Genomic DNA, 21,509 nt, shown 5'->3' on the forward strand with positions numbered 1-21,509 from the left:
CCAATGAATTATTTTGGCCACTTAATCATGGTGGTATTTATAATCAGTTTGAGCTATCTTGCTGTAGGCAGTGATTAGATGTTCTATAGTCTCATCTTTATGATCACATAATCTGCATTAGCTGTTATTATTATTATTATTTACAATCACACCACAGTTGCCCAAGGGAAGAAAGGTGAGTCATGAAGTGTATCAAACCTAGAGGATTCATGGTCCGATGGAAATAATATAACCTGTACGAAATGCAGTAGGATTCTACACTTAAAATGTGCTGGCTTTTCAGAAACAATCTGGCAACATAAATCCAATGCAACACGTGAGGAATGGAAATGCCTACTCTGTAGTAAGAACAAAGAAACGCACCTAAGGCAGCCACCTATGACACAGCCGATTATACCGGAGGCAAAATCAGATGATGAAATGAACAGACAAAAAAAAAAAGAAGGTAAGTCCAATAATTTCAACTCTATAAATATACTAATAGAAAACAGTCTAGAGATTATAAAAGCCAGCTTGGTAGATCTTGTGCAAGAACTCTTTGACAAACACAACGAACAAATACCAAAAATATCTAGAGAATATGAAGATTTGGTCAAACATAATAATTTAGCAGTGATAGAAGTGTTGCAAACGGTAAAAGACATTAAAATCAGCATTAACGCACTAAATGACAGGCAACACAATTTGATGAAAGAGACATATGAACTCCATCAAGAACTTCATTCTCTAAAACCTACGATATGAACGTTTAAATCAGCAACAACATAAAGAAGATCTTATCATAAACTGTCTTCCTGAAACTGCACCTACAGAAAACCTCAGGGACGTAATTTTAAAATTAAGCCATGCAATTGATATCCCCCTACAGCTTAACAACATTTAGACTGTAAATCGGATTCCTAGGAAGACCAAAAAAAAAGGCCTCCCACGACCTGCATCAGTCATAGTTTATTATTATTATTATTATTATTATTATTATTATTATTATTATTATTATTCAGGCCTCCATGGAGTCAAAAGACTCATTGTGGGAGGTCCTTCCTAAGAATATAAAGTCTGTCAAGACTCATCGAGGGGAGGTCCCCCCCTAAGAAACACAAAGTCTATCATACCACTCATTAAACTCATTGACCGTTCTCACTCCCACCACTCCATCAGGCAATGCATTCCATGGTTCAACTACCCTCCACACAAAGAAACCACACCTTACTCTCTTGCTCACAGTTTCCTTTCGTAACTTCCAGGGATGGCCTCTTGTCATCACTCCTTGCCGCTGCTCAACCAAGCAAAAGAACTCCCCAGTGTCAACCCTATAACCACCTCTCAACAGTTTAAGTCTCAATCATATCATCTCTCCTTCTTCTATCCAGCAAACTCTGCAGTCCACATTCCCACAGCCGATCCTCATAACTATCATTGTACAGTCCTAAAACCATCTTTTGTCATCCATCTTTGTATCCTTTCAACAGTTAATTTATCCCCTTCAAATCCTGGGGACCAAATCTGAGAACAATAGTCCAAGTGTGGTCTGATCAGAGACTTATACAACGGAATGATAACCCTCTTATCTCTGCAGGTCAGTGTCCTTCTCATAATTGCAGCAATCCTCTGTGTTACCTTCACCACCTTTGCAATATGTCTCCTAAACTTCAGGTTTCTATCAATCATCAAGCCCAGATCTCTTGTCTCCCCTACTTCCTCCAGTATAACTCCTCCCATAGAGTATGCAGCATCACATCGATGTTTCCCAAACCTCAAGACCTTACATTTTGCTGCATTAAACCGACACCCATATTCGTTTGCCCATCTATCTAGCTTATTTAAATCTTCTTGCAGGGCTACCACATCTGCACTATTACTAATAACCCTTCCCAGCTTCGCATCATCCACAAACAACTGAATATCCCCTTGCAATCTGCTGGCAATGTCATTGATATAAAGGTTAAACAATATAGGTCCTAGTACTGAGCCCTGTGGGACCCCACTTGTAACTCTCTGCCTCCTTGAAACTGCTCAACCATACACAACTCTCTGATGCCTATCGGACAGCCAATCCTGAATTCAGTTGACCAATCTGACATCCAGACCAATGTGCTGCAACTTAAATATCAGCTTATCATGTGGCACCCTGTCAAATGCCTTCGCGAAGCCTACAAAAATGGCAGTATATGCCTTTCCCTCATCTAATGTTCTTGTAACTTTATCATAAAAGACTAGCATATTGCTAAAACAAGAGCACCCTTTCATAAATCCTTGTTGACTCTCACAGATAACATTACCTTCATCTTCCCAATGCTGTATACGGTTCCTCACTACTTTCTCCAAGATCTTAACTACTAATGACACACAGACTGGCCTATAATTAGACAGTTCTAGTCTGTTACCACCCTTATGCAATGGCACTATCTTACCTTCCTTCCATTCCCTGGGCACCTTTGCCGAAGCCAGACTTTCATTGAAAAGCCAGGTTAAAGGCACTGTCAGTTCCCTAGCACATTCTCTCAAAACTCGTGGTGAAATACCATCCAGTCCCAGAGCTTTACTGACATCCAGAGTACTCCTGTATCTGAAACACACTCTCCTCCTGTATCTCTAAACCTCGAATCAGCCCTATCCCTCTAGCATTAAAACTGAAGATAACTTACAGAAAGCTATTTTAAATCTAAATGAGATATCCAAAGATTATGGTATGATAATATCAACGGAAAAATCAAAAACTATGGCCTTTAAAGGACAAGATCCAGCAAGAACTAAAATAGTATTAGATAACAAGATCTTAGAACAGGTGAATTTATTTAACTACCTAGGATGTATGATCACTTATGAAAATGAAAAAGATATAAACATAAAAATTGCAAAATATTTAAAAATAACAGGATTAATTAACTCTATATTTAAACCAAACCTAGTTCAAAAACAAACCAGGCTAAAAGTATACAATACATTAGCCCAACCGTTCTTAATGTATGGAAGTGAAATCTGGACAATAAAAAAAAAGACAAACAAAGATTAACAACAGCAGAAATGAAGTTTATGAGAAAAACGGCAAAGTATACCCTATTTGATCACAAAAGAAACAAAGATATTATGAAAGAATTAAACCAAGAACCAGTAATTGAAAAAATTAAAAAATATAAACATAAATGGATGGAACACGTTCAAAGAATGAAAACAGAAAGATTACCAAAACAAGCTTTAAAGTACAAGCCATTAGGAAAAAGAAAACTAGGACGTCCTCTTAAACGATTCAACGATGACTTCTAAGTCCGGAACAGGCCATACTAGGCCTAAATCCTTGATACATATGATGATGATGATGATGATTAAAACTGACTCCTCTAGGATGAAATACTCCAATAAAGTGTTCATTGAACAATTCCCCTATGTCTTCTGCATCAGTCACTCTATTCCCATTTTTATCCCACAATATCATTCTTCCACAGTCATTTCTCCTCCTACTGGCCACATAGCTAAAAAATTCCCTAGGATTTTCTTTGGATCTTATGGCCAATCTCCTCTCATATTCCAGTTTCGCTTTCCTTACCACATTAGTCACTCTTCTGGCCTGTGTCTTATATTCTTCATGCATCTTCTCTTCACCTGTCTCCTTATATCTCTTCCATAGCCTCTTTTTCGCATGCAATTCCTGTTTAAAATTGTTTGTCATCCACTTTACTTGAAATTGTGTCCTCTTCTTCACTCGTGGTATACAAATATTCTTTCACAATTTCCCACGCACTAATGATATCCTGGCCTTCCAATTCCTCCCTCCATGAAACTTCCCGAAGTTGACATCTAAGACCATTATAATCACCTGCATTATAATTCCACATAAGTTCCCGTCTCTTTGATACTCCTGCATGTCTATTCATTTTCCAAGTCAAAACCATATGGTCACTCTCTCCAACTGGTGGGAGAGATGTCAACTCAGTATTATCAACTCTTCTGATGCTATAATCAAATCCAAAACTCTTGAACCTCTTGTTCCCTCTGTTACATGTTGCCTAAGACATTTGTCCCTCAAGAATTCTAGAAATTCCATTCCCCTATTCCTACATACATCTTCCTCTGTCCAGTTTATACTACTGCAGTTAAAATCTCCCATAACAATTATTCTTCTTGCACTTGCCAAACTTAGCTGTCTAAACATCTCCTGGTCCCCATCGTCTGTGCTCCTGGGTCTGTAGCAACACCCCACTAAATATCTTCTCTTTCCTACCTCTACCTCACACCATATGCTCTCAAAATCATTTGTCTCACTTCCTTTCAAAGCCTCCACTCTTAGAGGACATAGGTCATCACTTATCATAAGCAGTACCTCACCACCACGCTTTCCCCTCCTATCCTGACGAAAAATGCTATACCCAGCGACTTCTATTCCTGTTGTTATATCCCCTTCTGTCAACCACGTCTCAGTGATCGCAATAATTTTTGGCCAGGCTGATGCTATGTGCGTCACTAATTCCTTCTCCGTTATTCTGGATACTCCTGGCATTAGTATAAAGCATATAAATGCCATTGTTTCTATACCCAGCATTATCCCTTCCAGACTCCACTGGGCTCGGTGTTATCTGACATCGTCTCCCTTCTCCCAAGTATCCATTCCCACAAGAGGCCACCCCTGCTATCATCCTCCCTGGGACACACTGACTCGTTCAGAACAGCAATCTCTCCAGATGTCTACGTCCTTCCTCATTCAAATGTAAATGGTCTCTCACATACACTTCCTCTCTTTCCTCAAACGCACTCCAAGCATCCACATATACCAGTCCTCTCTTGAGTCTTATCTTACAAGCAAGTCCACAAGAGACAATCTGATAAAAGCCAGCAGACAGAAAAAAACAGCTGCCAAGGACTTGAACGCATTGTAAGACAATACACCAATCTTCCTATCTGAATATTTAACACAATTCAATTAGAATCTGTTGTACCAAGCAAGAAAAGCAAAAACAGAAAAAAATTACCAATTTTTGTGGATCAGAGATGCCAAGATATTCTTGAGGAAGTCAAAAACTTCAAAGCCGATACAAATTAAAAGCTCAGAAGACAGAAAGGCTGCTGCATGAAAAAAAAAAAGTCTCCTAATAAGTTCAAAAAGAAGACCACTATAAAAATGAATGTGAACCATCAAGACAGATGCAATAACACCAGAATATATCGGCAATTTCACTTTGATTGGACCTTTCGGATCATTCATTTGACCTCCCAAACATCAGCCTACTTCCAACACAGCAATCAAATCAATAATATATATATATATATATATATATATATATATATATATATAACTGGTGTCATCCTCATATAAGCTTATTAAAAAGCACTGAGGATGCAAGCAGAAACATTACATCTCAACCGAGATCAACAGAAAAAAAAAAAATTTATTACATTGAAGTGCTGTAGTTACAGCGCTTAAATACATTAAAAGCAAAAATTATAAAATATATATAACTTATTGTTATCCTATAAATGCTGTTAAAAAAAATTATTATAAATTACCATCTATAGTAACTATTATTAACACATTATACAAAAAAAAAGGAAAATTCGTATGAAATTCATCGTTAAAAAAAAAACAACCAGAAAAACATGTTTTGTAAATGCATAATATGCAATCATAATTTTAATAATAAAATAATTGAATTTAAAAAAAAAAATATTATTATTATTATACGTATGTAATTTTTAGAAATTTTAAATTTTGTAATTTCTATAATTTGATTATAGAAATTACAAAATTCTAAAAATTACATACATATAATAGTAATAATAGCCAACTGGAAAGAGAAGGCAGGGTAGACTTCAAAAAAGGATATTGGATTGATAATGAGACCGGAACAGACCAATATAGTCTATACCCGTAATCAGTTTTATGATAATGATGATAATTTGATAATGTAATTATTATAAATATTATAAATATTTATAATTATTTATAAAATAATTATAAATAATTATTATAAATATAATTATAAATAATTATTATAAATATATAATAATAATTTAAAAAAAAATTATTATCATCATCATCATTATCAATTTCCTGATATGTACCATCAAGGGGTGTTCAGGTTACTAATGACAGTACTACATGATTAGTATTAATCTCCGACATGTTTACATTAGTATTAATCTCCTATCAACAATTTTCCTCCAAATAAGTCTATTACTTGTGAGCACTCCAATATTGTCATATTTAACATTTCGTGTCTCTAAGGCAGTTCTGACCGAATCAATCCACCTAGACCTTGGTCTTCCTTTGGGTCTCTTTTCTGCCACCTTGGCATCAAACGCCTGTTTAGCTAACCTTTCTTCACTTATTCTATTTAAATGGCCATACCACCTTAGATTAGCTCTGCTGACACATTCTTGAATGCTAATCTTCATTTTTAATATGATTCTGCCATTGGTGCCATCAGTTCACTTCCCTAATTTTTCTCAGAACCCTCATAATCTGTGGTCTCTAGTCTTTGATCAAGTACTTTATTTCTAACCCAACTCTCAGATCTATAACTTAAAACTGGATTAAACATTGTCTTGTATACTGCTAGTTTGGTGTTTGTGCTAATTTCTCATTTATTACATATAAATTTATTCAGCTGGCTACCCACCATACCAGCTTTGCTTATTCTGTTGTCTATTTCCAGATTTAACCTGCCATCTTCACTAAAAACTGTGCATAAATAACTGAAATATTTTATTTGTTCTATACGATTTCCATTCAGAATACAGCTGAAGTTTTCTATTCTCCTACCTATTTTCATAGATTTGGTCTTTTTATTGCTGATTTTCATGCCAAATTTGTTACGGCTGTTATTCAATTTAGTTAGTGAATCCCAGCTAGATGTGTTTAGAAGTACAACATCATCTGCATAAAGCAAAGAGCTAAGTTTGACATCTCCAATTCTAATATCAGATTCGATGCCACTTTCTTTCATAATGTGATCCATATAGATAATGAATAAGAGTGGAGATAATCTGAATCCTTGTCTTACCCCTGATTTTTCATCAAACCATCTTCTTGTATTTCCTTCAATTCTAACTGCTGACTGACAACTTAAAAATAGTCTATGTATTGCTCTGTATAATGTTCCATTCACCCCATACAATTGTAGTACTTTGAAAAAACACTGGGGTCGCTTAAGGGTCAAAGCCAAATAACTGGGAGGAGACCTCCACATCACCTTTCAGGAATATGGAGAACCAACTGGGGCTTCTGACCTAATGCTCAATCTTCACCTTCACGTGGTGCACCCTGTTGGTAGGTATCTATTGAGTACTGAACAGACAAGGAAGGGCTGGCAATTTGGGACTTAGCCAAACAAATTGTACTCTCTATTGACTTAAACCACAAATGCATATGATGGTACAACATGATAGGATTTAATATTATTATTATTATTATTATTATTAGAACCACTCGACCAGCAATGTGTCTATCATAATGAGCTTTGAAGTTATTTACACTACCTGCATTCAAAATGCACTGGCAGTGTATTCCATTCACTAACAACTCCCCATGTAAAAAATCTACTCCTCACGCCCTTCTTCATCACATCTTTATAAAATTTCCAGGGATGGCTTCTCATTCTTCCCATCTTAACATCTACTCTTTTATAATTCCTTCTGCATTAATCTGTATAATAAATTAATAGCTCCCTTTCATTAAAAATATTGAACTTCATTCATCAAGGTGTTTTTTCTCACAGTTACCACAATCATTTCATTTCCTTCACTATTTTCTATTATTTGTTTCAAGTAATTAAGCGCCTCTGTAGCACAATTGGAAGAACAATAGTAGGTTGCACCCTTCAATTAGAAAAGGCCTAAGTTCGATTCCCACCGTGACAGAAGGAATCTTTATATGGACTTTTTCAATTGAAGGCAAGTTAGCCGATCTTATACGGAGGTAGCAGGGTTTTTTCTCCTGGAAACTTGGGTTTTTCATTCCGCATAAAGACAAATCAGCCCTTCAGAACACACGCAGTTTACAGACAAAAAATACTTGTGGTGGTGGTGGTGGGTGGTAGATGGCGCTGATGTAGCTGATTGGTAGTAGAGGATCGGTGTAGTGATGAAGATGGAGAGTTGTACAGTAGGTGTCCTCTTGCGATGAGTTTTCTTTCTGCTTGGAGGTGTCATGAATAATAATAATAATCCATTTTTAACCAGTGAGTGATCCACATTAAAGGGTTTAAGAAATACAAAAGAGAGATATTTGTAATATTATTTTTTATTAAGCTGAACTTCAAGATTTATTAATATCCAACATCAACTGCTAAAACAAGTAAGAGTATTATCTGCTTATGTATATATAATGTGTACATCAATCACAAACTTGTTACAAACACAATTAAACATGTATGGATGCACATGGATTGTAAAGCAATCGCTGAGGACTGTTAAAATTTCAGATACAAATGATTTCATAATTTAACAGAGAGTTCCTACTTCATCGTTCAATCTGTTTAAATTTAAACTGTTAATGCACAGAGTTGGAGGCACGTGGATGGAAGGCAATTGTATTGTCAACAAGACATAATACTAATGGAGCTTAGTCGATAGATGGTAAGTGACATATTTTGATTATAACTCGCTTTACATTTTTTTAGTTATTGAAAAATTAATTATACAATAGACTTACACTTATCTGCAACAATATGACAAAAAATATAAATTAAAAAAAAAAAAAAAAGTACCATGTACCCATTAAAAACTTACACATACCTCCAGGGATATGCATACCACACTTTGGAAAACATTACTTGAACTAAATTGAATAATAGCCATATCAGAGCATTAAAAAAAGCCATAAAAAGACTAGAATTATAAAAATAGGCAGGAACTTGGAAAACTTTGGAAGTATACTCAATGGAGAGCCTATAGAACAAGCAAATTATTTCAGCAATTTAGGCACACAGTTTTTAGTGAAATTGGAAAATTAAACATGGATATAGACAACAGAAAAAGCACAGCTGGTATAGCGGGAAGTCAGTTGAATACATTTATATGGAATAAGAGAGAAATTAGCTGATACACTAAACTAGCAGTATACAAAACAGTTTTGAAATCAAATTTAAGTTATGGATCTGAGAGATGGGTTAGAAATAAAGCTTGATTAAAAATTAGAACTACAGATATAAGAGATCTGAGAAAAATTAGAGGAGTGAACAGATGTCATCAATTTTAGGAAGAAACTTGTATTAGTAGTATTCAAGAATGTGTGAACAGAGCTAATCTAAAGTGGTATGGTCACTTTAATAAAACAGGAAAGGAAAGAATAGCAAAACAGATGTTCAACCATTAAAATGTCAGGAAAAGACCCAGAGGAAAACCAAGGTGGAATGATTCACTCAGAGTGTCCTAGAAGACCAAAACATTAGATACGATAATATTGGAGTTCTGACAAGTAATAGACTAATTTGGAGGAAAATTGTTGATAGGAGATCAGCAATAATGTAAACTTAATCATGTATGGTACTGTCATAGCAGTCTACACATCCCTTGAGGTACATATCAAAAAATGTTTGATTATGATTACCCATGCTTTACTAGACGATTTCTTTCATCAGTATAACACCACACAATCTTGCTTACTGGAGACCTGTGAAGTGCCAAGAACAATGTTTGATCTACATGGTAGGGATCTCAAATTATCTAATCTTAAGTGCACTTGCAGCACACCGGCTAAGTTATCATGCAAGAAAGAGACCTATTGAATCATATGCATCTCAGATAGCACATGTTTTCTACATGAACCTTAAAATACCCCAAACATGTGATGTTTGTATACTCATTCAAGGACACCTAATAAAAATGATAATACATACCTTTACACCTCTTCTTCCCCTGTCTCCCTTTTCTCCTTTTTCTCCTGAAGGTCCCTAGAATATACAAATGAACTCTGTTTATATATCCAACATATACATAAAACATAAAAACAAGAATTTAAATAATCTATGAATGATTATGTTACGAGATCATTTTAAGTAAACTGAAAGAAAATTTGGCTCACAATTTTTATTAAAAAATACTGTAGTAGCATTATATAGTTAATAATAATATTATTAATAATATTATAATATTATTATTATAATAAAACTATAATATTATATAGTTAATATAAAATATTATATTAATTCAAAATATAATATTTTGAACATAAAGTTCTTATTTATTATTATTATTATTATTATTCAGGCCTCTATGGAGTCAAAAGACTCATCGTGGGAGATCCTTCCTAAGAAACGCAAAGTCTATCAAGACTCATCGGGGGGGGGTCCCCCTAAGAAACATAAAATCTGTCATACCACTCTTTAAACTTATTGACAGTTCTCGCACTCACCACTCCATCAGGCAATGCATTCCATGGTGCAACCATCCTCCATGCAAAGAAACCACTCCTCACCCTCTTGCTCACAGTTTCCTTTCGTAACTTCCAGGGATGGCCTCTTGTCATCACTCCTTCCCGCTGTTCAACCAAGAGAAAGAACTCCCCAGTGTCAACCCTATAACCACCTCTCAACAGTATAAAAGTCTCAATCATATTATCTCTTCTTCTACCAAACTCTGCAGTCCATATTCCCTCAGCCGATCCTTGTAACTATCATTGTACAGTCCTGAAACCATCTTTGTTATCCGCCTTTGTAACCGTTCCACAGTTAATTTATCTCCTTCAAATTCTGGGAACCAAATCTGAGAACAGTAGTCCAAGTGTGGCCTGATTAGGATCTTATATAACGGAATGATAACTGTTTTATCTCAGCAGGTCAGCATCCTTCTCATAATTGCAGCAATCCTCTGTGTTACCTTCACCACCTTTGCAATATGTCCCCTAAACTTCAGGTTTCTATCAATCATCAACCCCAGATCTCTTGTCTCCCCTACTTCCTCCAGTATAACTCCTCTCATAGAGTATGCAGCATCCCACTGATGTTTCCCAAACCTCAAAAACTTACATTTTGCTGCATTAAACTGACACCCCCATTCATTTGCCTATCTATCTAGCTTATTCAAATCCTCTTGCAGGGCTGACGCATCTGCACTATTACTAATAATCCTTCCCAGCATCGCTTCATCCACAAACAATTGAATATCCCCTTGTAATCCACTGACAGTGTCATTGATGTAAAGGTTAAACAATATAGGTCCCAGTATTGAGCCCTGTGGGACCCCACTTTTAACCCTATGCCTCCTTGAAACTGCCCCACCATACACAACTCTCTGATACCTATCGGAAAGCCAATCCTGAATCCAGTTGACCAATCTGACATCCAGACCAATGTGCTGCAACTTAAATATCAGCTTATCATGTGGCACCCTGTCAAATGCCTTCGCTAAGTCTACGAAAATGGCAGTATATGCCTTTCCCTCATCTAATGCTGTTGTAACTTTATCATAAAAGACTAGCATATTGCTAAAACAAGAGCGCCCCTTCACAACTCCATGTTGACTCTCACAGATAACATTACCCTCATCTGCCCAATCCTGTATACGGTCCTTCACTACTTTCTCCAAGATCTTACTAACTACTGATGATACACAAACTGGCCTATAATTAGACACTTCCAGTCTGCTACCGCCCTTATGCAATGGCACTATCTTACTTTCCTTCCATTCCATGCACATTCTCTCAAAACTCGTGGTGAAATGCCATCCAGTCCCACAGCTTTACTGACATCAAGAGTACTCAGTATTTGAAACAAACTCTCCCCCTGTACCTCTAAACCTCAAACCTGCCCTGTCCCTCTAGCATTAAAACTGACTTCCAGGATGAAATACTCCAATAAAGTGTTCATTGAACAATTCCACTATGTCCTCTGCGTCAGTTACTCTATTCCCATTTTTATCCCACAATATCATTCTTCCACAGTCATTTCTCCTCCTACTGGCCACATATCAAAAAATTCCCTAGGATTTTCTTTGGATCTTAGGGCCAATCTCCTCTCATATTCCAGTTTCGCTTTCCTTACCACACTAGTCACTCTTCTGGCCTGTGTCTTATACTCTTCATGCATCTTCTCTTCTCCTGTCTCCTTATATCTCTTCCACAGCCTCTTTTTCGCATGCAATTCCTGTTTAATATTGTTTGTCATCCACTTTACTCCAAATTGTGTCCTCTTGTTCACTCGTAGTATACAACTTACCATTGCAACTAACAAATATTCTTTCATAATTTCCCACGCACTAATGATATCCCGACCTTCCAATTCCTCCCTACATGAAACTTCCCCACGTTGACATCTTAGACTATTATAATCACCTGCCTTATAATTCCACATACGTTCCCGTCTCTTTGATACTCCTGCATGTCTATTCATTTTCCAAGTGAAAACCATATGGTCACTCTCTCCAACTGGTGGTAGAGATGTCATCTCAGTTATTATCAACTCTTCTAATGCTGTGACCAAATCAAAAACCTTGAACCTCTTGTTCCCTCTATTACATGTTGCCTAAGACATTTGTCCCTCAAGAATTCTAGAAATGCCCTTCCCTTATTGCAACATGCATCTTCCTCTCCCCAGTTTATACTACTGTAGTTAAAATCTCCCATAACAATCATTCTTATTGCACTTGCCAAACTCAACTGTCTAAACATTTCCTGGTCCCCATCCTCTGTTCTCCTGGGTCTGCAGCAACACCCCACTAAATATCCTGTCTTGCCCACCTCTGCCTCACATATGCTTTCAAAATCATTAATGTCACTGTCTTCCAAAGTCTCCACTCTTAGAGGACATAGATCGTCACTTATCATAAGCAGTACCCCACCACCATGCTTTCCCCTCGTATCCTGCCGAAAAATGCTGTACCCAGATACTTCTATTCCTGTTATTATATCCTCTTTTGTCAACAATGTCTCAGTGATCCCAATAATTTTTGGCCAGGCTGATGCTATATTTGCCACCAATTCCTCTCCCTTATTCTGGATACTCCTGGCATTAGTATATAGCATATAAATACCGTTGTTTCTATACCCAGTATTATCCCCTCTAGACTCCACTGGGCTCAGTGTTACCTGATGTCGTCCCCCTTCTTCCATGTTCCCATTCCCACAAGAGGCCATCCCTGCTACCATCCTCCCTGGACACACTGACTTTTTCAGAACAGCAATCTCTCCAGATTCCTACATCCTTCCTCGTTCAAATGTAAGTGGTCTCTTGCATACAATTCCTCTCCATCCTCAAGCGCACTCCACGTATTCCAGTCCTCTCTTGTCACACATTCTAGCTATTATGTCATTTAATATTATCGCTCTTCTGCTCAGTTCATCATTATCATACCTAGGCAACACATATACTATCTTTCCTCTCTGTGTCTTCTTTCGTACGAAGTCGAAAGTTTCTTTTCCAGTTGTAATCGAAAAATATTTTTGAGGTTGCATTCTAATGCCTCACGACTTCTAATTTCTTGAAACCTCCAAAAAAAGCCTGGTACCTACAAAAATCATCTCTGTCCTGTAGGTTCTGCTATGTGGAGAGACTGGAAGAATGGGAGAGAAATGCAGGTTTGAACATTACACAAAGAAAATTTGGCTCACAATTTTTCTTAAACAAAACATACTGTAGTAGAATTATATTAGCTCAAAAGGTAATATTCTGAGTATAAAGTTGTGTTCAAAAATATTTTTGAGTACAACAGAACAGACCATAAAAATTGCCTTCTACTTCCTCAAGACCGCTAATTTCTTGAAACCTTCAAAACCTGCTCATCCACCACTTAAAAAGTCTGCTACCTATAAGATCATTTGTACCTGTAAGCTATGCTACACTGAATAGACTGGAAGGCTGGGAGAGATTATTGTTATTATTATTACGGGCATCTCCATGGAGTCAGTAGACTCATCGTGGGAGACCCAAACTATCAAAACAATATCTATCATATCTCTTCTTGAATTCATTTACAGAGGAAGAGCTCACAACTGAGTCAGGCAATGCATTCCACTCATTCACCACCCTCTAGGAGAAAAACTTCGTTCTCACACCCTTGTTAACCACACCTTTCCTTAATTTCCAGGGATGACCTCTTGTTCTTCCATCACTATCACACAGTTGAAACATTTCCCCTCCATCAATCTTATAAAAACCTTTTAGTAATTTAAATGTTTCTATCATATCCCCTCTTCTCTGTCTATCAACCAACCTCTGCAATCCACAAACTCTCAATCTACCAATGTAATGAGCATTTTTTAAATGTCACCAACTTAGTCACTCTCCTCTGAACCCTCTCCACAACTTCCTCATCTCCAAGGAATCGAGGTGAACAGACCTGAGCACAGTAATCCTAATGTGGAAGTATCAAAGCTTTATAAAGGGGAATAATAACCTCTTTATCTCTGGATGTTAGTGTATTCCTCAATAACCACGTAATCCTATGTGCAATCGTGGACACCTTAGCAATGTGTCCCCTGAACTTCATCTCCCTATCCACCAACACCCCTAAGTCCCTAATCTCATCAATCTCTTGGGGTACTGTTCAATCAATGTAGTACACAGCTGGTAATCTTTTAATCCCACAATGCATAACTTTACACTTTTCCACATTGAACTGACATCCATTACCTTTTGCCCATTCTACCAGCTTATTTAAATCATCCTGCAAACTTTCAAGATCAGCTTGATTTTTTATTGTGCTACCCAACTTTGCATCATCAGCAAACAAATGAATATCTCCCTTTAAGCCATTTCCTATATCATTTATGTACAAATTAAACAACAATGGTCCAAGCACAGAGCCCTCAGGCACACCACTGGTCACTTGCCTCATCCTGGACTCGGCTCCTCTACACACCACCTTCTGGTATCTCTCCCTGAGCCATTCTCCTATCCATATCACCAGTTTAGTATCCATCTGCTCCAATTTGCAGTATTCCATGGGTATCCTGTCAAAAGCCTTAGGAAAATCCGGAAGTGCCACTGTGTAGCCATTTCCTTTGCCCAACTCGATGTCATTCTATTATAAAAAGATAATAAATTGTTGACGCAGGATCGACCTTTAACAAAACCATGTTTGCCCCTATAGAGTATCACATCCTGATCCACCCATTCTTGAATTTTGCAACTTTTCCAATACTTTACCACCACTCCCGAGATGGTGATTGGCTTGTAATTAACTACCGCAGTCTTAGAGCCACCTTTATGCAAAGGATCTACTTTGCCTTCCTTCCACTCCCTAGGGACCATACCAGAGTTCAAACGTATGTTAAATAACCAAGTAAGAGGCGTTGACAATTCCTTTGCACATTCACACAACACCCAAGCTGATATTCCATCTAAACCTACAGCAGTGTTTTCGTTTAAATTTTGCAATATACTAAGTACCTCTGATTTCTTAACTTCAATTCTCACATTAGTTTTTGCTGATACAAATCTGAACATAACAACATAGAGAATGAAAGAAAATACAAATCAAGAATGGCAACACATACAATTGAAACTAATGTCAAGTACTATGGCAACAAATGGAAATGCTCAACATAGATTACAGATTTTTCTCAAGGGCATTCAAAGAGTCAGTTGAAATGATAAACACCCTCAAGAGTGTATCCAGAAACAAGGGATGATATTACATCAATTCTAGCCTTCTGTCTTTAAGCATGATGCATATATGGTTGCCAGTAGTTCACAGAAAACCACGAACCAGCAAATACTTTCATAGGAGTTTTATAAAATGTTTGGAGTTGAGCAGAAGAGAAGTGGTATTTTGAACAACAACAAAAAAATAATAGCAAGTTTTATAGAGGCTGAGGAAACCATGGATGTAATATATTTATGATAGGATAAGCTGGATATTGAAACATAATCAAAAGTAAGAAGGGTCGAAGTAGGATCTTTCTTGCCAGTAATAAGACAGGACTGTGTTTTAATATCATTAAAATTCACTGAGATGTTTCTCTCCACTTGAGAATGCTGAGCATATTGATGTTTAAGACACTGATATCCTCACCATGGAAGATCTTGAAGATTCAATATTTAAGTACTACAGACCTTCTCAAATGAGGAACACTAATGGAGAGTACAGTCATCAGCAGAACCATGAACAGGATTTGAAGTTAGAAAGAGAAAGTCATGGATATATAGGAGAAAAAGTGTGGGTAAAAGTGCAGAACTGTAGGCTACTTGCACATTGATAAAGAAATCTGATGTAAGGTAGCCATCCACCACAACACATAAGGAACAACCACAGAGAAAGTTGGGTATTTAACACAAAGGATAGAAGGAAGACTATTAGATGGTAACTTGGTAAGAAGATCTCTGTGCTAGCAGCACTGAAGCATGTAAATTGGTACCCAGGAGAGAGATCAGAACTAGTGTCCCTAATAAAAAAAAAAATTGCTTCATGACTCCAAATGGTGTCCTTTTGGACACAGTGGTGGAAAAGGGTGTCACACCCTGACAGATTACAGTCTGTAATCTGTGGATTACGCAGGCACAATCAAATGCCATGGAAATCCCAAGCGCGATCACATGAGTTTCTCCGAATCTTCCTGTGGTTTGTGACAAAAGGTAGACAAGGTAAGTGAGGAGATCTACTGTAGACATAGCCCATATCTCTGTTGGTGATCACAAGCTAATGCAAGTAGTAAAGAAGAAGGTCGTTGACGATCTTCTCTATTGCTTTTGAGAGTACTGAGTAAAAGCAATCGGATGGCAGTTTGATAGTTGACTTTTATCTCCCCTTTTAGGGATAGTCTGAATAAAAGCTTGCTTCTTCTGTTGGGTAGATTCCAGATGACTATTCAATTTATTATAGAGAATAGAGGAGATTGTTCTTTCTGGAGCACAAGTTTTGAGCACAGCTGGATGAATATTATCTGATCAAGAGACTTATTAGAGTTAATACTAAAGATTTTTCTAATGACCTTCTGACAAAAGATAAGAGGAGGCATGGGGTGAAAAGTTTGTGGACTGCAGGGAGTGATGTGACTTAGTCATCTAGATAAGAGGTGGAAGAAAGACTGATGCTAAGAGGGGATCTGCCTTATCTTTGGGTGATGCTTACAATGGTAAGGTAATCAGGATATGAGTGAAGTGAAATCAAGGCAAGGACAGAAGCTATGCTCAACTGTCTTAGAAAATTTCTATGATAGGATACCACACAAAAGGCTGCTGCATAAACTGGAGAATCTGGGACTGGAATATAAACTCTTGACTTGGATCAGAGGATGGTTTAGAGACAGATATCAAAGAGTGGTATAGAGTGAGTGTGAATCTGCCAGATTTAAGGTGACCAGTGGTATACCTCAGGATTGAGCCCTTGGGCCATTATTGTTCAATCTATACATTAATGACATCAGACAGACCTAACATCAAATGTGCAATTATTTGACAATGATACAAAGTTAGCAAGGCAATCAGAGATGCTACTGATATTAACCACTTACATAGAAATGTGTAAAGTTATGCACCTTGGAATGATGAAAATTCCAGCAGCATATTATATTAGCTGAGGAGGCAAGGGATCATAGTGTATTGGTGGATAGGAATATGAAGTTCAAAGGTCGCATAGCAAAAGTTGCAAATACAACTCGGAGGATAATTGTGATGTTGAAGCAAACCTTGGTATCTAAGGATAAGGACGTCATTTTGCCTCTTTATAAGGATTTCATAAGACCACACATGGATTATTGGGTGCAGATTTGATCTCCTGGATTCCAAGGAGATAAAGAAGCTGCAGAAAGGGGCAAAGAAGAGTTACAGAGATTACATCCAGATTATAGGATTTAGATTATGAGGACAGATTGCGAGCATGTGAATTACAGACTTTGGTTAACAGACAAAGTTCTATAAACTTTTGAATGGGTGTTATAGAATATCGTCTGATGAAATTTTTCATTATATGGAAGGTGGGGAGAGACCATGGGAGCATCCATGGAAGTTAAATTTGTTCACAGTCAAGAAAGGAATAGGAGCAAGGCTTTTCTCTTACGGAGCAGTGAGTGAGTGGAATAGTTTGCCTTTAGGGGTAATGAGTGCATCTAGTGTGAATGAATTTAAGGGAAGGTATGACAGCTGGTTTGGGTGGTTTATAGCTTCCTTCGATGAGTCCTTGACTCCTTGGATGTCTCATATAATAATAAAAATGACCAGAAAGCTCAAGTGCCAATGAGCAAGTTGAGCAGGAGGCAGGAATATTGTATTTGGACTTTTCTAAGCCTACTTTGAATTTGTTGTTGATTTTCTTACACTTATTTTTAACTATAATGCCAGCTTCCTCTATAGTTTTCTGTAAGCACTGTACATAATTCTTTAACTATGTCCTTAGGAAATTTGTAACTTTTGCCAAAAACATATTGCAATTCAATTTGTATGAAATGTATGACACATTTTTTGTGTAATATGATTTATTAGTATGCTGGTAATAAATTTATGTCCACATTTTCATAGTCATGAAAATTTTTTTATATACAGGTAAAAATACAGTTGCTCCATAGCTTTTGGATACCAATGTATATTTGCTTATGCATTATAACAAGATGATGAATGTACTGGACAAGAGAGATGCATATACAGCAGTATACTTAGGTTTTGCAAAGGCTTTTGATTGATTGCCCCACCACAAGTTGGTCTATTGCAGTTTAATGACAAACTAGTGTGCTGCATAGGTGACTGGCTATCAGATAGGTATCAGAAGTTGTGTATGGGGATACACTTTCTCAAAAGAGCAAAGTCAGTACTGGTGTGCCAGAGGGACATGTTTAGAGACCATATTGTTTAATTTGTATATTATTGATATTTGGATAGATTTAACTGGTGATACATTCATTTGCAGGTGATGCAAAACTTGGAGAGTGATAGGGAATGAAGCAGATGTTGTGACCTTACAGGAGAACTTGAATAGAGTGTATAAGAGTTCCTTTTTTCTAGCAATTGTAGCTTGGTGCATCCGTGAAGCATAATGTCTCCCCATACCATGACCCCGGCACCACTGTATCTATTCCTTTCAAGAACATTCTTGGGATGGTAAGCATTTCCACTTTCATGCCAGATCAAGTGTCATCTAGAATCAGAGGAAAGACTAAAATTAATCTCATCTGTAAAGAGCACATTAGTCAATTGGTCTTTTGTCCAATTTTTATGTCGATTCAATATTGCAAAGTGTAAGGTTCTGAAATTTGGTAGGCAACAATCAGATGCAAAGTATACAATTGGTGGGAAAATTTTGGAGGAAGTTGAGGAGATAAAAGACTTTGGAGTAGTGGTGGACAAGGATCTAATGTTCAGAGGTCACATTGTGCACAAGTGGTGAAGGCATCCCATCAGATTATGGCAATGATGTGCCAAACCTTAACTTGTAGAAATAAAAAGGCTTTGCTTCCATTGTATAAATAATTATTTGAAACCTCCAGGGAGTCCAAGACTCATCGAGGGAGGGAACCTAATCCACAACTCTGCGTCTCAACCACTCAACTTCATCCACCAACCGCATCATCTAAACCAACGCCATCTATTGTCCACCACCACTACTATTTTCAAAGACAATCACAAACATCCATGCCCATGGTGGGATTCAAACCTGCAGCCTTTTGGCTGGAGAGCTGTGGATACACTAACCACTCAGGGCTAAACTTATCTTTCAAATGACAATGCCCTAACCACAGAACTAAACCACATTCTCAACACTTTCTTAGCCAATGGCTATCCTCCCTAAAAAATCCAAAAAATATTGAAACCAATAAACCACAACCCCTCCCCCCTTCACAACAAGGTTTACTCTAAATCCATCACCATTCCCTATATCCGAGGCACCTCAAAAAAATTACAAAAATCCTAAAAAAACATGACTTAACTTCTTGTTACAGACCTTATAAAAAATTGGCATCCCTTATCCGCTCCACGAAAGACCCCCCCCCCCTCCAGACCTACCTGGTGTATACCAAGTCCCTTGCAGCTGAAAGCTGTCCTACTTTGGCCAAACAGGCAGGACAGCTAATATCAGAATTTCAGAACACAAGGACTACATCCAGTTTCACCAATACAGCCACTCTGGTCTTGCAGACCATGCAGTGGATTCCTGCCATAGAATACGGTGGAAGAAAGCCACGATAATACACTGTAGTAAATTCAAATACGAAAGGCTATTCATGGAATCAGCCTCAGCCTTAAGAAACAATCCAAACCTAAACAAATTTGGTTGCATATGACTGCCCCAAATTTGGGAAATCTACATCAGAAGACCTTCAGCCCCAATCAGCCAAGAATACCAACATTGCCGGCTAGGGGGCACCATCAGGACTTTTAGGAGAAAGAATAGCTTCCTGCTTCATTCCTCATTTACTGTGTGTTGTGCTTGAGTGTATGTGTCTTGTATTTAAGTTCCTGTGATAATGGCAACATGATGTTGCCGAAATCTTGGAAGTGTATTAAAATTTATTTTAATTTCTATTCTATTCTATCCTATGTTGTAATTTTCTTAAGGTATTTATTAAGAATGTATAACCAATGTCTAAGCCTTTCCATGAGAATTATCTATTTGTTGTTGATATTTTGTTGGTTTTATACCCAGCATCTTCGAGAGTACAAATGGTTTGTTATAGCATGCAAACAACAATTATTAATTAATAGTGAGAACACTTTAAAATTATAAAGAACAACACAAAGAACTGAAGTCCTAATTGGCATTACCTGCTGTTGGATAAAGAGAGAGGTTAAGAGATATTACTTTAATCTTATTATTATTATTATTACTATTATTATTAAATAACACCTCCAAGGAGTCCAAAGATTCATCGTGGGAGGGCACCTGCTCTATAACTGTCTCCACCAACTACAAAGAACTGCAACTACCATCATCTACACCATGGTTTCTGAAACGTTTTCTACAACGGAACACTTCACAAATCCTGAAATTTTCACGGAACACCTTGGTTATTTTGTAATGTATTAATCATTAATTAATTGGTAATTTAGCTGATTTTTTATTATTAATTAATAATTGATAATTAATTAAACATCAATTAAACCATCATTAAATTAATTTGTGCTGATTTTCATTGACATATCCCCTTCTGATCTCCACATATATTTATAATATTATAGTGAATCACAGATAGTGAATCATCCACCTCAATTCACTCATCTGTGCTTGAGGTGGATGATTCACTATCTGTTCCGTCACAAACACCTTCAATAAGAGATTTCTTAATACCAAAATTAAACAAAGTTCCTTGTCTCTTATTCATATTAGAATTTAAATCAGCATTTCTATTACTTTTAAAAAAATCACGGCACTCCGGTTTCAGAACAAGCACTTACACACTGCAATACGAACTTGCGAAGAAAGTATTCAGTATTAATTAATAGATATTTACCATTGTTGTAATCGGCTTGCAGGCAATTTTTACGATCGGTCATAAATGGCGGTATTCTGTTTCCCAATTGTTGAAAGATTTCGATGTGTGAAAATTAACGATAATTCATGAATATTTCCATGTTTAAAAATATGCTGCTTGGTCAATGACATTTGCTACACAGATGTCATTTCTTTCAGTTTTGAGAACTGAGGATATGCCA

At 37.0% G+C, this 21,509-nt stretch overlaps 1 protein-coding gene across 2 annotated transcripts in view; it reads right to left on the minus strand.

Moving 5' to 3' along the window:
* LOC150098312 (uncharacterized) overlaps positions 1-21,509 on the minus strand; it is a 733,595-nt gene that overhangs the window by 194,840 nt on the left and 517,246 nt on the right. For both annotated transcript variants that reach the window (XM_090404774.1, XM_090404775.1), the window contains exon 30: positions 9,831-9,884. In XM_090404774.1, the coding sequence (XP_090260900.1) occupies positions 9,831-9,884 (54 nt within the window). The remainder of the gene's footprint in view (positions 1-9,830; positions 9,885-21,509) is intronic.

The sequence above is a fragment of the Typopeltis vanoorti genome, chromosome 15, assembly GCF_054136105.1.
Source record: "Typopeltis vanoorti isolate ZY-2024b chromosome 15, IOZ_Tvanoo_1.0, whole genome shotgun sequence".
NCBI lineage: Eukaryota > Metazoa > Arthropoda > Arachnida > Uropygi > Thelyphonidae > Typopeltis > Typopeltis vanoorti.